We start from the raw sequence: 16,421 nt of genomic DNA, 5'->3' as shown, positions 1-16,421 counted from the left end.
GTTGATCACATGGTTGTCCGAAAGATGCTCATGCTCGATGAAAACTAGAGTAGCAGTACGGGATTTCTTTCTCAAAACTACCGTCCCATTTAATTGTCAGATGATTAGCATAAAGAAGTAAGTCAACCATTTTAAATAAAAATGGTTGAGTATAACGATAAATAAGTAAATAAATATTTGAATTTCAAACCTCAAAACTCTTCTTATTGATGACGCATGATCCGACTGACTGATAATATATTCTTATGTTCTTTTTTAGGCTCTACAACCTGCCATTCTTTTGCTTTTTATTGATATGCTGGTTTCCTTTTTATTCCAACGAAAGAACCTGCTTGAAATTTAAATGGCTACAAGAATTATTTTAACTTAACATGTAACAAGGATCAATCATTCCACATGAATGCAGAATGCTTGCTTCCTTATTTATGCTCGGACTCAGTTCAATCAGCAAATAAAAAAGGCTGATCATTTACGAAACATTTTAAGACCATAAGTTGTGTGTACAATAATAGTCAGCGCAATTTCCACTCATGCCTTTTATATGAGGAGTCCCATTCTTAATTGCGCGTGCCAAATTTTATTGCAATTAGGATTTTGATTGTAATCAAGTCCCCGATCCTAGATTCTTTGGTTGTGCAGAAAGTGAGGTACACTCCCATGCCTTGTTTGGTTTCTAGCTGACCCCAATAAGTTAGTAGCGATTCATTGTTACAAAATTCTTAAGAATATCCAACGTCGTGCAAGGTATGGGCTCTGAAGAGCCCGTGCCTAATCATGAGCATTAGATCTGTCATTTAGGCAATACCCCTAAATTTATTCCCTTCCCTTGAGGGGTAGGTCGCGACATGCAGTGTCACCCACCCCTGGTATATATACTTGAATTGAATCGATATATACTTGTTGATTGACTGATTCGTGATGGCACGTTGTTGTCTTAAGTGTCATTTCATGGTCTATTACTCTAATCTATTGTAACCCTGATTCTGAATAGCCTTGTCCCTAATCAGCTAGTCAGCTCGTGAATAATCCCTATGATTGATTCATGGCTTGTCTTTGTTACCGACGTACCCATCCTTAGTCCATCTTTCATGGTCTAAATATGGGTTTGAATTGAGAATGTCATAGCGTATCCCTAAACATGATCACTAGAAGTACCACAAGCTTATCTAAGCACGGAGTTCCTGTTTTTTCTTTTTTCAAAACCACCGTCTCGTATAATTTTTGTATTACTAAGGTGTAAGTCAATCATTTTCTATTAAAGCGATCGAGTATTACGATAAATAGGAAAATCGAAAATGCGAGGCGACCATTTGATAACACGTTTTTGGGTTCTTTTTTAGGCTCCATGACTTGCAATTTTTTATATACATTTCAGGTTTGTTGATTGTTTCCTCATTAATGGTTCACCCAACTTTATAATATCATGCTTTTTAAGAATATGAAGGATTTCATTTCACTCCAAACAAGAAACCCGCTTGAAATAATTACTGGAAGAATAGGGGAATATGTAGTGGATGTAGATGTTAAACTGGGAGATGAGCCACCAAATTCTATAAAATGAATGACCTAAACTCCATTTGTTTTGCCAAAAAATTGAATATTTTGACAAGGATTTTATTGAAAATAATCGCTTGTATTGCTTTAAATAACTAGTCAGTAAAAATATTTTTATTATCAACGATAATTTATGTCTAAATATTTTTGTAAATAATGATTTTTTTTTCATTTATTCATTTTTGTAAGCGATATAAGTGATTATTTTCAAAAGTATATTTTCCAAATCATTCATCTTTTATAGTACAAACAAACCCTTAAAAAAAGTTTACGGAGGAAGAGTTAAAGTGTTTCAAACAAATTCTTCAAGTAATTGGGCTTTTGCCTTTTTATGAATTGGTACAAGTGACAATGACCCTCACTATTAGATAAAAGTATATAAGACGACGATGAATTTAGTCATAAACTTTTCAATTGTGTCAATTTAATCATACATATTTTGATAATTTGTTAATTTAGTTCTAAATCTTTCAATTGTGCAAATTTAGTCTTAAACTTTTTGATGATTTATTAATTTAGTTCTAAACCATTTAACGATTGGCCAATTTATTGCTCTTGCCCAATTTTGGTGGGAAATCACTAATATAAAGGTCTAGTTAGCGTTGGCCATCTTACATTGCATGACAAGTATCGATATGGATAATTTTCGCAACTTTTTAATTTTTAATTTCTTTTTATTTTTCTTTTTGATAATTTTCCTCTCGCTAGTCTGTTGCCAACTACTCATTGTTCCTTCGAGAGTTGAATGAGTTCGGGGAGCTGTCCCTGTTGAGATGGCACTACCCATGCCCAAAAAACGAGATAAAATATTTGGACCATTTCCTCTCTCTGATAAGGGATTAGATTTATGCGTATCCCTCTTTCTTTGGACAATTTCCTCTCTCTCTCTGGTACGTCAATAGCAAGATAGGATAGCTATGATTACTATATTCATAGGAGAATGGGTAAATTAATTTGTTATTTTATCTCTTACGTGTTTTAGTTCTAAAATCCGAATGTTTCGTGCTCTTTGCGCATAAGACTTTCTTTCGTTTATTTCTATTTGAATCCCAATCTCTATATGTTGTTGACTTTAGGGAATATTATGGATAATATTCTTCATCGCCGTCCATTCCTCCATATTTAAATGTTCTTATCTTATATTGCTTGACGCCCACGAGCAGTCAATTCTAACATAGGTAAATCATGACGAACTTCTAGTGTCCATGCAACCCAAAGAGTTTTCTCTCGAATACGTGCAAACAACAATTCACTCTCCTATCATAAATTTCAACATTTATTGGTAAAAATCAATTGGGCAGAGTGACGATAATCTCATTTATTTCTCATCGCTTCATTAATTAAGTTAGAAGCGATGCGGTATTACAAAATGTTCCTTTTCTTCTTGCAATGGCGTTTGGCGTTTGGTTTACGAATATTCCCACATGATTATTCGTATATACCTCTCGTCCATGTCTACCAACTTTTGCCTCCATTTGATTTTAACAAGACTATACCCACGTAATCGCTGATGATTCTTCCTGAGGACATAAACTACGGAAAAAGTCAACGCTAACGAAGGTTCACAGAAATTGGATCCTATTTAGTTGATTTTTTAAATTCTAACCCTAACAATAAATGTTATTGAATGAAGTCAAAGTCATAATTCTTTCTTTTCCAAATAGAATCTAAAGAGACGACGTGCTCCGTTTTGAAGAAGAGAAAGTTGTTTAAGCATTTAGGCTACATTTATTTTACGAAAAATGAATAATCTGAAATATATTTTGCTTAAAATATCACTAGTATAACTTACATAAGTAAATAAATGGATGAGTGCACTGAAAGTTTTTAAAATTTATTATCAAAGTATAATTGGATCCTAAAACTTACAAAAGTGTAATCAAGTCATAAATTTGTTAAATTGGTACAATTGAGTCTTTTCATTAACTCCGTCTAACTTGTGGTAATAATAAATGCTAACCTGATTTAAAAAAATTTTTTTTCTCTCTCTTGCATGGCTAAACCATGAAATACAAGACTAAAATGATGTTGTTTTGATCCAAAAATGAATTTTTAATACACTAAATAAAAAATAAGCTAAAGTTTTTAAAAGAAGAAGAAGAAGGAATGGATAGGGCTTGCTTGACTAATGGAAAATGCTAATGTGTTTTTTTTTTAAATATTTTCTCTCTTACATGGCTAAAATATGATATTAAAAATTAAAACGATGTAGTTTTGGTCCAAATATGATTTTTGATACTTATTTTCTTTAAATTAGACTAAAATTTAAGCTAAATTTTGAAAGAAAAAGGAAGAAGAAACGGTGCAGGTCCTCACCTCCATCGCCCCCACCATCGGCGAGTTTTTATCTAATTTAAAAAAAGGCCAACGATGCTCATTGAAAATATTTAGATATAAATTATTGTTGTTTATGAAAATAATTTTCATTAACTAATTATTTTAAGTGATATGTATGATTACTTTTTGGAAATAATTTTCAAATTGTTTATTTTCATCAAACAAATGAAGCCCTAATTTGATTGTTGCTTTTTAGGACAAATTAAAAAAAAAAAAAAAAGAGAGTGGGAAAAGTGTGACAACTTTTAGTCACTAGGAAACTCTAGGATGAAAGTGGTGGCTTTCCTTAGTGGGAAACGGAGGTTTCAATGAAGTTATTAATTGTATATTCTTTGCCATGATTAGTACATGAAATCGAATCTCTTGTATTCAAAATTTACGACATTATCCTCACTTTTAAAGAATTAGGTGCCAATGAAACGATGGGTGAATTATTTCTATTTTATAGCCAGTAAGTTGTCGTCGGTTTGTTTTCTATGTGAAAATTTCGAAAAATATTTTTTTGGAAATCGAAACGAACGGGGTTCAAATTTTCTTCTTTGTGCCCGCATATATTGTTAGATGGTTACGCTTTTTCGTGGGTGGGTGGATGGATGGGAGAGTAGAGTACCCTGTCCGAGCAGAAACTCATGGTGGGACCTGCAACCGCAACGTGGGCCCACCAAACAGCGAACTCGAAGGCAAAGGAAGAAGTCAAGACGGCCGAGAATAAACTGCATTCGACGTTGGATTTCTGATCCTCCAGATTCTGTAATAGCGCGTGCTGTTTTCGGACAACCATTGACGTCGCTTGGGCAGACAGCTTTTCCTTCTTCCTTGAGCGAAGGGGACATCATAGAATACTCCATTGTCTCCGTCGTCAAGAGTCAAGCTTGAAAACTTCAAACTTGGAGGGCTTCAACCATCTCCTTCAATCAACAGCAAGCTTCGAGGTGGGGGAGAGAGAAGCTCCATTTGCACGATACGGCGCTTCTCGGCATTGAAATAAGAAATAATCCAAGTAGGTTCGATGACACACTATGCACCTGGACTTCTAAACGCCATGCGCTAGAACCTTTTCTTCCTCTCTCTCTCTCTTTTTGGGGAATGCACTAGAACCTTACTTAGTGGAAAAATGCAGGTAGTCTACATTTGAAGAAAAATATTTTTTTAAAAAGGGTGAAAGTTAATGTAAATGATGTGGGAACGTGATATCATGAAATCAATTTGGTTGCTTTCAATTTTCTTTTGGAATACATACTATAGATTTTGCAGCTCACAAAGTACGTAAAACCATTTAAGAAATAAATGTCCACGTGTAGCTTTCAGGTATAATTTTTTCATAATTACTTGAAGGTAAAGGATTATTAATTGCTAATATTTTAATTTAAAAAGTAGGAAATTTTAATAGTCATTTGACTTTTCCATCGATTGCTTCCGAATGGATTAATTCGCAAAGCAGAAAGCCAAGAGGATGAGGCCAATATCTTAATTTTCACCGACGTTTGCTCGGGCAAATAGAATTATATAAGACGAGGCCAATTTCTTTGTTTGGATTATGGAAGTTGATGCTGCTGAAAGCAGGATGAGACGTCGGACGAGTGATCGGATGCTACGTGACGAATTTTTTTTTTCTCTCATCACGTCAATCAATCTCAATGACGGGTGCTTCGTATGTGGATTTTTATTTTGAAAAAACTACATAACGCTTTGTTCCTTGGGCCAAAAATAATCAAATGGACCTCACAAAACCCAGCACCGTTCAAATATATGTATTATATCGGACCTAACTTGGAGGCGACAACCGAGAAATTGCTCGCTCATTGCCCGTGAAAAGAGAGTTTTCGTCGGTATCAAGGCATTTGCACTGTACGGGCTACTTCAACTTTAAGGCAAGCCGTCTCTTTATAACCCGACCCCCCCACCTGCGACCACAACACAAAACCTCGTTTGAGAGGATCCCCCGCTTCACTCCATCTTCATTTCTCCGGGGAATCCCATGTCGCTTGCTGGTTCTCTCTCCCTCTCGTCTTCTCTCTCTGGCTAGCTCGCCATTAGAGGCGCTCCCAAGGATTCTTCACTTCCATCTTTTGTTATAGTCGACCTTTGCCATTAACACGGGTGGATATGGCCGTGGTTGATCGTATGACTAGATTTCCCGAGTTTGGAGTCCCATCGATCACGCCAAGCATTCGTGGAGTCACATCTGAACCTGCGACACCAGTGTTTCACGACAAGATTTATGTTGCGGTCAGGGAGGATGTGAGGGAGAACAGAGTGAAGCTTGTTTGGACGGTGCATCAATTAGGAGGTAGCGTCAACATTTGTATCGTTCACGTTCTAGTTCCTTCACAGAGGATCCCCATGAGTAAGTCAAACCTTTTTTTCTTTGCATATTACCATGAATCGATTTTCTATTGTTTCCTTTTTTTTGTTATAAGAGCTCTTATTTGGTAGTGAAATTAAGAACTTGCCAAGCTCGCATGTAAATAATATACGGATCTTCCCTGATGGACAATCGTGAGGCAAATAAATAAAAGTTCGCTTCGAGGGTTTCTCTTATTTTTCTTTACTTTTAATTGTTCTATTATTTCCGATTTTCGATCTTTTGGTGGCGTTCTTTCCTGCAACGGATTAAAACTTTTGTGCTGTTAATTTGCCTTTGATTTGCAGAACTGGGTGGAGAAATGCCCGCGAGCACGGCAAACGAGAAAGTGTTGAGAGAACACAGAGAAAACGAGAGGAAAAACATGCACAAAATCTTGGATTACGGCTTGCTTGTTTGTAAACAAATGGGGGTATATTTACCTCCTTCTCCTCTTCCTTCTTCTCCTTCTTCTGGATGATTAGTTGTCCTTGTCTATCACTTCGCAACAAAGTATCGGTGAATCGCAAAAATATTAATCATCGTTGTATATGTAGTTCTGGGGCGGCACAAATTTACGTGATTTTCTATATATTTCTTCATTTAGAGACAAGAGATAACGATGGAGCAAATTAATTGATTTATTGGTTAATAGGTACAAGCAGAGAAAGAGTACATAGAATCGGACAGCGTTGAAAAGGGAATTGTGGAGCTCATACGTTTGCACGGGATTAAAAAGCTTGTAATGGGTGCCGCAGCAGACAAGCGTTATTTCAAGTACGTACAAGAACAAGAAGACATCTCCACATGGGTCGTGGACTTGTTCATTCCAAATCTGTTCTCTTCATAACTTAAGGACATGTTTGTTTGAATTCTCAATTGCAAATTACATCAGTTGCTTATTTCTTTTATTAATTCACTATATATCATGTATTAGGAATTGTCTTCTTTTCCTAGAGAGTAAAAAATATATGTGTGTGTATATATATTATTGGTAACATATTATTCTGAGAATCTAAAAGTCTCTTGTATTGTTTCTACCGTTTACATTTGGTATTTGCATTTCCACCGAATTAACTAACTGTCCTCTCCGGTTTTTAATTGGTAGGAGGATGACAGAAATCAAGTCCAGGAAAGCCATCTTCGTTCGCAATAAAGCGGACATGTCTTGTCAAATTAGGTTTATCTGCGACGGGCAACTCATTCACACAAGGTCTTTCCTGACATTTTTACTTTTAAATTTGTCTTCTTTGAAATTATCGAATGTGCACGTGGGAAAACAGGTTCTGCATCAAATAACCAATGTGAAAGTAAAAATCTTGTTGTGCTAGCTGAATGGATAGGAGACAAAAATCTTGTTGTGCTAGTTGAATGGATAGGAGACCTAGAAATTTCAGTTTGGATTGAGGCTGGGACAATAATTTTTTTTTTAATGTTTTCTGTTTTATTTTCTTCCTTTGAATAATACACCAAAATGCTTGGCAAAAATTAGGCTGGAACGATGGCAACAATCTGTGTCCCTAGATCCGTTAATGTCTAGTTGGCTCGTAGCACAGTAAACGAAAATGAGTACAAGTAAGATTGTTTGCGACGGCTCAAACTAAATAAATAAATAAATAAATAAATAAATAAGAGATTGTTTATGACGGCAGAGTCTTAGTACGGACAACTTTATGAAATGCTGGGACAACTTTGGCGTCAGCATGAAGTTGATTTGATTCTTTGACGGAATAGGGAAGCTCGGAAGGTTCAATCTCTTGCACCATCGCATACTCCGACCCCAGGAGCCAAGCAGTCGATTCTCCCCAAATCACAATCCGCCAGGCTGCAAAGGAGTGGTACGGCGAAGTTGAGCAATCCAATTCAAGACATTCTGAAAAGAACGTTCTCTTCAAACGCCGACCCGCGAGCAGTGACGCCCATAGCCTCTCCTTCCCCAGATACCACTCCTTCAGAGCAGCCTAATGCGGTGACCATGCTGCGGAGCCAAGACACTTTCCAAGAACTCGAATCATTTTCAACGAGTCTTGGCCATTGTCCGCGGTGGAATGAGTCGGCCTATCTTACAGGCCACTCCTCATTTTTCAGCACCCTGGTATGTGCAAAATATGACAATAGATTTTGATTTTCATGTTCTCTAGCCAGGAGGCCTTGTCTCTAGCTTTGCTTGTCCTGTATTATAGCTAAAGAATATCCTATTCTGAGTCATTAAAAGGAATATTGAAATGGATAGCTAATCGGAACAGGGTATGAATGTAAACGCCGGGCGAGAAGTGCTTGAGGAGGAAGAGGTCACTTGGGCTAAAGTGGAAGTAGATATCATCGAAGGCGGGCAAAAGGATCCCACGAAGGTAGAATTTCGATATAATAACTGGACGAGTTTGCTATACATCGACCTAGACGCACTGATTTACGTAAACTGCTCATCTTAAAAATGGAACATTTCTACTGACCTTTCTCAAGTCTGATTGTTGAGGACCACCCCGACCTTGAAAACAATTCTTTCCAATATATCCCATAAAGAGCATGTATGGCACAATTTACATGAAGATGAAAGATGATATATTGACTTGTGGCATAAAATAAAAAGATGATCTATTGAATGTAGTATTATGGGTATATTTTCAGATGAAGTATCCACAGAGATCATACGCTGAGAAGTTGGAGGAAGAACTTGAGAAGGTGAAGAATCAGCTAGACAAAGTGATGGAGGAACTTCACATTGCCCAGTATCAGAAATCACAACTCAAGAGCCAATTCGTTGAGACTGACCAGAGCAGAAAGGAGTTGGAGATGAAAATCATCTTGAGCGAGGAAATTATTAGTACTTACAGACAAGAGCGAGAGCTGTTGCAGAATGAGCTCGACAACGCGCTCCGAAAGGTTGAGGAGGTGAGCAGAAGGCAAGGACATTCCTCAGGCACAAAGTACTTCTCTGAGTTCTCCATGACCGAAATCAAGGAAGCTGTGCAGAACTTCGAGCCGTCCTTGAAGATTGGAGAAGGCGGTTGTGGGATTGTGTATAAAGGTTTCCTTCGACACATGCCAGTAGCTATAAAGACGATGAAATTTCAGAGCATGCAAGGTTCCCAACAATTTCAACAGGAGGTAAGAATTCTTGAGTGTCCTCTACTATCTTTCATTTTTCTCTAAACCAAAATTAGAAATAATAAGAAGATATAAAGACTCGGTTCGTAAGAGCATAAATTTGTTTTTTCACAGTTATATCATTGCGAATTCATAGTAAGGTACATTAGTCACAGCTGTCGAGAATACCATTGCTCATCATCGAATTCTTTGATTGAATTTATCACAGGTGGATGTGTTGAGCAAGGTGAGGCATCCTAATCTCATCATGCTCATAGGCGCTTGTGCCGAGCCTTGGACTCTAGTTTATGAATATTTTCCAAATGGAAGCCTCGAAGACTGGCTCCACAGCAGCAACAGAGCGAAGCAGCTGTCATGGCGAGCCCGGATATGCATTGCTACGGAGCTCTGCTCCGTCCTAGCCTTCCTCCACTCCTACAAGCCTCACAGCATTGTCCACGGGGATGTCAAACCAGGGAACATCCTACTTGACGCGCACCTTGGGTGTAAGCTCAGCGATTTTGGCATCTGCCGACTGCTGTCGCAAGGCGAGCGGTCGAGCAACAACACCACAGTCCTGTACCCGACTGTCGTGAAAGGGACGCTAGGATACATGGACCCCGAATTCCTCATCACGCGAGAGCTCACGACAAAGTTTGATGTTTATTCTTTCGGAATTATACTGCTGGAGTTATTGACTAGGAGGCCCGCTCTAGGACTAGTTAACGAAGTGCAAAAGGCGATCGATGCAGGGACTTTGAAGGCCATCTTGGATCCATTGGCTGGAGAGTGGCCCGATATGCTGGCCAAGGAGTTGACTCATTTGGCTTTGAGGTGCTGCGAGATGAGCAGAAGGAATAGGCCGGATCTCGGGTCAGACGTGTGGACGGTGCTCCAATCGATTAGAGCTTCCCTCGGATACACCTAGACTTCCGGATACTCGGGGATTGAGCAATATACATGTGTTGGATGTGTACTTTATCTTTAAGTAAATAGACTTACTGGGTCGTGTGTGGCAGTCGCCGGCGAGTACCGGCTCATTTGTGTATATGTATGTACAAATTTTTTGTTAGACCGTTTATTATGCTATCTTGTTGAGAGTTCTTCCTGCATGTACCTATCATAGTTCTTATTAAGAGATTTTCTTCCGCATTAAGTACATGGGCAGTAAGATACGATTGGTCAATTCAAACATAGGTAGGTCATGATGAAATTCCAGTGTCCCATTAAGCCCCAAGAGTTACCTCTTTAATACATGCAAACAGTAATTCATTATCCTCTCAGAAATTTCAACATTTTAGAAGATATCATCTGCTTCTCATTACTTCATTGATTAAATTAGAAGCGATGCCGTATAACAGAATGTTCTTTTTCTTCTTGCAATGGGGTTTGACCTTTGGTCTTGAATATTCCCACGTGATTATTCGTATATACCTCTCGTGCATGTCTACCAACCTTCGCCTCCACTTGTATTTAACGAGACTATACCCGTGCATTAGAAGGAAATCGGCGTCGACTCTTCCTGAGGACATAAAATATGGAAAAAGCCAACGCTAACTAAGGTTCACAGAAATTGGATCCAATTTAGTTGAGTTTCCAAATTCTAACCCTAACGATAAATGCTCTTGATACCAAACTAGTTTTTCAACTAAGCTCGATTATTTACCAACACATTGCTGAATGACGAATGTGTTAACTATATGCCCTAAAGTAATCATATAATAGTTCCATGTTAGGGATTATTTAATTGCAAATAGATATTCATTCATCGTCCTATTTATATGAATGAATCCATAAGATCAATTATGACTGAACCTATTTCTAAAGTGTGAAGAATATGTGTAAGGGGTTTATAGTTATGTTGAATCTTTAAACAATTCCCGGCAGATGAATCATTGAGAGGATATTGATGATCCTATTGAGACCGGTGTGCTCTCAAGCTTCACTATTTAGTAATGGATATTTGAGAAGATGATAAGTCACAAGTCATTGGGTATTGTGATATCTCAGCTAGAACTCAGGTGCTTGTCTCAGACAAGTTCACTAAAAGTGACATGTATATAACGATTAGCAATATGAAAGCTTTTAGCGAGTTCAATGTCAAATCATTCACACTTTGGTTCGGTGTAAAATCCTTAGACCTAAGGCATGATGTTGACTTGTATGTTAGATGGTTGTCGTTCACAAGTGCACATATCAACGCTTTGTCGAGCCGTCTTTGTAGTTGATGGTCATAGTTTGTTCATATATGAAGGCACACGCGTGTGCAATATGGAATCCGTCTTCTTGTTTATATAGATGTATCGGATTGATGTCCCATGCGATCTAATCGTGACATTGTAGTGAACTTCTCGGCCGGGGTTGTAATTGAGAATGAATGGTTCATGTCTCACATAATACCTGTCAATTAGATTTGGGCATATGATCGAATTGGTGGCTTGACCAATAATTCCATGGCTTTTGTTTGATCAGGACATGGTGAGACAGAAGGATTGAATTACACGGTCGCCAAAGCTAACAAGTTCATTATGTTATTGAAACATTTTACATTGTTTGGGTGGTCATGATATATTGTTAGATGTCATTTGTGATTTATAAGGACAGGAGATTAAGCTGGACAACTAGTTCCCTTGGTTGTGCTAATGTATTAGTATAAGTCATATTGCCAACTCAGTGATAAACCTAAGGATGTCACACACCATAACCAATTAGAATGATGTTTGAATAAGAGAGATAATATTGCAAATGTGTTTGCAATTGAGCCAACCAGATTGAGTCGGGCTAAATATAAAATATTTGAAAGGGGTTTCAGACTTTACAAAGTGTAAAATGGGTTTTAGACTTCATGGCTGAATTAAAGGTTTGAAGTGCGTTCAGATTCAATGACTAAATCAACGATCTAAAGTGAGTTCAAAATCAATAGCCAAATTAATGATTTGAAATAGTTTCAAACTTAACGGCTAAATTCAAAATCTGAAACGGTTTTAGATTTAATAGTCACATTAATATTCTGAAAATGTTTCAAACTTAACGGTCACATTGATAATCTAAAAAGATTTCAAATTTAGTGGTCACATTAATGATTAGAAATAGTTTCAGAATCAATGGACATTTTAATGATCTAAAACAGTTTCAAATTCACATGACCAATTAATGTTCTGAAATGGTTTTAGATGTAACGATTAAATTAAATATTTGTAACGATTGCAAAGTTGTAACATCCGCTATTCTGACTCCATGAGGATTGTCCATAAGGTCCTAAAGGGATCGATCATGGGCCATTGGCCATGGATCGATCGGTTCGATCAGCAATAAATCGCGGATTGGTCGTGGACCAACCGACCGACTGACCGATTAATCAATTGATCGGTCACGAATTGGTCAAGGTGTCGACTGTGAATTTTCTACCGACCATACCGATAGGATAGGATCATTATCTCATAAGATGACTTTTTTTTATCACGAGAATCGGTCATGAGATGATTTTGGATCGGTGGATGGTCACGGGTCAATCCAACTGGTTGCGGTTTTTGGTAGCGGGTGATTCTGTCTAGTTATACACCGATACATGGACGATCTGAATTGATCAAATGCGACAGTCTTCCAACAAAAAATGTAGCATTTCCTATTTAATTTTTAGTGATTTGAACGGAATCTCAAATTGGTGATGTCCGATCATGGATCGGTAATGCGCCGACCATGAACCCTACCAGTGGATCGGGTGCCGGTTGGAATGAGCTTAGGGATAGACCTAGCTATTTTATCATTAATTCTAAGATCCATGAGTGCCTTGGCTTAGTGTTAGGCCATAGGTAGCCTTAAGATTGATCTTGAACTGATCAAAGGACAACCAACCCTATTGGTCGACCGATAGTCCAAAGGAACGGTTTGGGCGAATATGGGGCATGAAGGTTGAACCTTGGGTGTACATAATTTGATTTTTCGAGGTGTACCTAATGATTCGTTCTTCGGCCCCGGAACCAACTTCAATGATAAAATTCTGTAGACCGCCTTATTAATGAAGAAAAAGACAAAAGTATGGAAAATTCTAGAACCCCCTCATTAAATGAATGAATGGGTTGTTATTGGAATAGTAAAAAATCATGATGTTGGCCAAAATATCTTTGAAGATTCTAGAAAAAAGTGGCACATAAGTGGACCAATTAGAGAGCGACACACAAGCCTTTATTAATGACTGAATGTTCTAGAATTGCTGAGTTGGCAATTATGGTACAATTATTGTCAAACTTCATTAAATGTTCATTAAATGCGGCATATAGGTGGACTAATGGAAAAATGAAAAGCAGGCCATAATCGATGACACCTAGGAGCTTAGATTGCTAAGCAAGGCTTTTAGGCATGCCAACTCACTTTCTAGGTGTAATCATGAGGCAAAATAGACTTGCCACTCAAGGAAATTAGGCGAGACACTTGGGATCACCGGAATGGACCGCTTGGCTTAGTAATGATGACACCAAGGGCTATAAATAGGAGGAGCCCCTTCTCATTTCCACCACTTTGCTCCCATTTCATCTTCCTTCCTCCTCCTTAGTCGCACCCTCTCTCACACCCACTTTCTTTCTCTTTCGGTCATCAAAATGAGCCGCCCATCTTGTGCAGTCCTGCCAGTTGAAGTAGAAATCCCTTCTCTAAGAGTATTGTCTCAGTTTAAGTTGACGAAATCTGAATGGGCACAACAGAGGTATGACCAACTCAATATGATTGATGAAAAACAATTGAAGGCCATATGTCATGGTCAGTGTTATCAGCAACGAGTGGCCAAGTTTTTCAATTGGAAGGTTCGCCCAAGACATTTCAAGGTCCATGATTTGGTGCTACGCAAGATGCTACCAATTAACCTTGATCCTCGTGGCAAGTTCACTCCAAATTACAATGGGCCATACATCGTACAGAAAGTACTTCCTAGAGGTGCTTTAATCTTAGCAAAAATGGATGGACGGGAATTCATGAATCCTGTAAATTCTGATGCTGTAAAGAAATACTATCCATGAATAAAATGGGCTCGTAAAAGCCTTTCCCTCGCTCAAAATTGACCATATCTCTAGGGTATAATGATGCATGTTTTATTTTTGCAAGGGCAAAGAACGGATGTGAACGATGGTGTCCTCTATCTTTATAAGGAACCTCTATGAGCTCCCTTACAAAGAGGGGGCAAGATGCGGACGCCTAATAGTTTTGACTTTGTGATTTGATGCGCAAGAATAGAGCATGGCCTTTTTATTATTATGAAATGCTTTCACATGATATTGTGCAATTCACTAGTTCCACTTGAAATTTATCAAAATGGATAATTCAGTGAATGATGTCGAGTTACTTGAACATGCTAAATGAGGCGTGAAAGGCAAGCCTTATCCCATACACAGTCCCTTGTCTATACATTGTGAGGTGAGTATGGAAAATTTTGTGTCCGCAAGGTGAAGAGTTTTCTCGCAAAAGGTACGACAACTAAAATGACGAGAGGCAATTAATTTCTCTATAAGTGAACCTTTGCTTAACCCTTTTTGAGCCTAAATACTTGAAGAATTTCTTTCATATTACCCCTGTCAAGGACCACCCCACATTGGGGCAAATGGAGGTAAGTCGACATTAGAGGTGAGGGAAATAGATAGAAATTTCCTTGCTCTCACTTGCATAAATCTTCGTGTGTTATTAATTCAAATGAACCCATACGAAATTTAAGTACCTTGGGATGACGAAGTGCATTTCTTTCTCTATTTTACGTACTTATATCCATTATGTAGCCCACTTGAGCCTGCAATTTCATTTCATATGAACCCAACTGGTGATCATTCCCTACAATGGGGCAAGATGATTGTTTGAGCAGCTAATCTGGAGTGCCAATGGAAGATAAAGACCTCCGAGCACAAAATTTCTAGAAAGGAAATAAAAGAAGAAGAAGAAGAAGAAAAATGACTGATGAATTGGGGGCATAAAAAAATAGTGTGCCTGGTAAAAGTAAAGCCGATGGCCATCATAAAAAAAAAAAAAACCTTAAAAAATGTTGAAAAAAAGGTTGCCTCTGCCTGAGCTGGAAGTCATGGTGGGGCCCGCAACAACAACGTGGGCCCACTTCATTAGACGTCGTCGATGACAGAACGAACAGCAAATGCCGAGGAAGTCAAGGACGGCCGAGGTTTAACCAATTGGGGGCGACTGAGGCTCCGCTCGATTCAACTGCATTCAATTTGGCGTCTGATCTCTGTTCCCTAAAATTCAGGAGTGGCGTGTGCTGTTATCGGACGACCATTGTTGTTTACTTGGGGGTGGACAGCTTTTCCTTTCTCTTTGGGCAAGTCGAATATTATACTCCATCGTCTCGTGGTCAAGAGTCAAGATTGAAAACTTCAAACTTGGGCTTCAAGCCTGCCCGTCAATCAACGGCAAGCTTCGAGGAGAGAGAGAAAGAGAGAGAGAGAGCTCCATTTCCACGACATCACCCTTCTGCATTGAAATAAGAAATAATCCAAGTAGGCTCGATGACACACCACGCATCACACAAGTGCACTTGGAATCCTCAACCTCATGGACGAGGGAGAAAATATTGGGCATACTTGTGATGAAAACTCATATTTACACTAGTCTAATTAGTAAGCGACGTGTGTCGCTCTTGGCCCCACCTATAAGAAATATGCAAAGTCTTTCCGTCGACTTCTTCCAAATGGATTGTTTCGCAAAAGCAGAAAGCCAAGAACATGAGGCCAATTCTTGATTTTTACCAAACATTTGGTTGGGGAAATAGAACTATATACGATGAGGCTAATATCTTTGATTGAGTTAAGGAAATTGATACTAAAAGCTGAATGAGATCTTGGACGAATAATTGAATACCACGTGACAAATTAAAAAAAAAATTCCCTTATTACGTCAATCAGTCTCAACGACGGGTGCTTTGTATGTAGATTTCTATTTTCCAAAAACTTTATAATGCTTCTCTCCTTCAACAATAATAAATAAATGAGCCACTCAACAATTTTTAATCCATGGAAAAGCAGAGATCTTGTAACAACCTAGTTCGACGAAGGTTGGAAGTGTTCACTGGGTCAAAGGATTTAGACAAAGAGTACGTCCTGACACACTT

The 16,421-nt window shown here is 38.3% G+C and overlaps 1 protein-coding gene across 1 annotated transcript; it reads left to right on the top strand.

Annotated features, from left to right (window-relative positions):
* Positions 1-5,888: 5,888 nt before the first annotated feature.
* LOC104443436 (U-box domain-containing protein 33) lies at positions 5,889-10,478 on the top strand. The gene is made up of 8 exons (XM_010056820.3): positions 5,889-6,238; positions 6,544-6,668; positions 6,891-7,012; positions 7,344-7,448; positions 7,970-8,330; positions 8,482-8,586; positions 8,864-9,343; positions 9,552-10,478. Exons 1-8 carry the CDS (start codon positions 5,998-6,000, stop codon positions 10,248-10,250), a joined length of 2,238 nt encoding a protein of 745 aa, XP_010055122.2. The 5' UTR covers positions 5,889-5,997; the 3' UTR covers positions 10,251-10,478.
* The last annotated feature ends 5,943 nt before the right edge of the window (positions 10,479-16,421 follow it).

The sequence above is a fragment of the Eucalyptus grandis genome, chromosome 5 (genome assembly GCF_016545825.1).
Source record: "Eucalyptus grandis isolate ANBG69807.140 chromosome 5, ASM1654582v1, whole genome shotgun sequence".
NCBI lineage: Eukaryota > Viridiplantae > Streptophyta > Magnoliopsida > Myrtales > Myrtaceae > Eucalyptus > Eucalyptus grandis.
Note: the sequence above shows the minus strand (reverse complement) of the source record. Positions and strands in the feature narration are given on the sequence as shown.

What these genes read in the sequence shown, in the direction of transcription:
- LOC104443436 (XM_010056820.3), top strand. Translation starts at nt 5,998, where the DNA reads ATGGCCGTGGTTGATCGTATGACTAGATTTCCCGAGTTTGGAGTCCCA. An exon ending in TTCACAGAGGATCCCCATGA is followed by an intron (nt 6,239 to 6,543) that starts GTAAGTCAAACC and finishes TTTGATTTGCAG; the next exon opens with AACTGGGTGGAGAAATGCCC. An exon ending in TTGTTTGTAAACAAATGGGG is followed by an intron (nt 6,669 to 6,890) that starts GTATATTTACCT and finishes ATTGGTTAATAG; the next exon opens with GTACAAGCAGAGAAAGAGTA.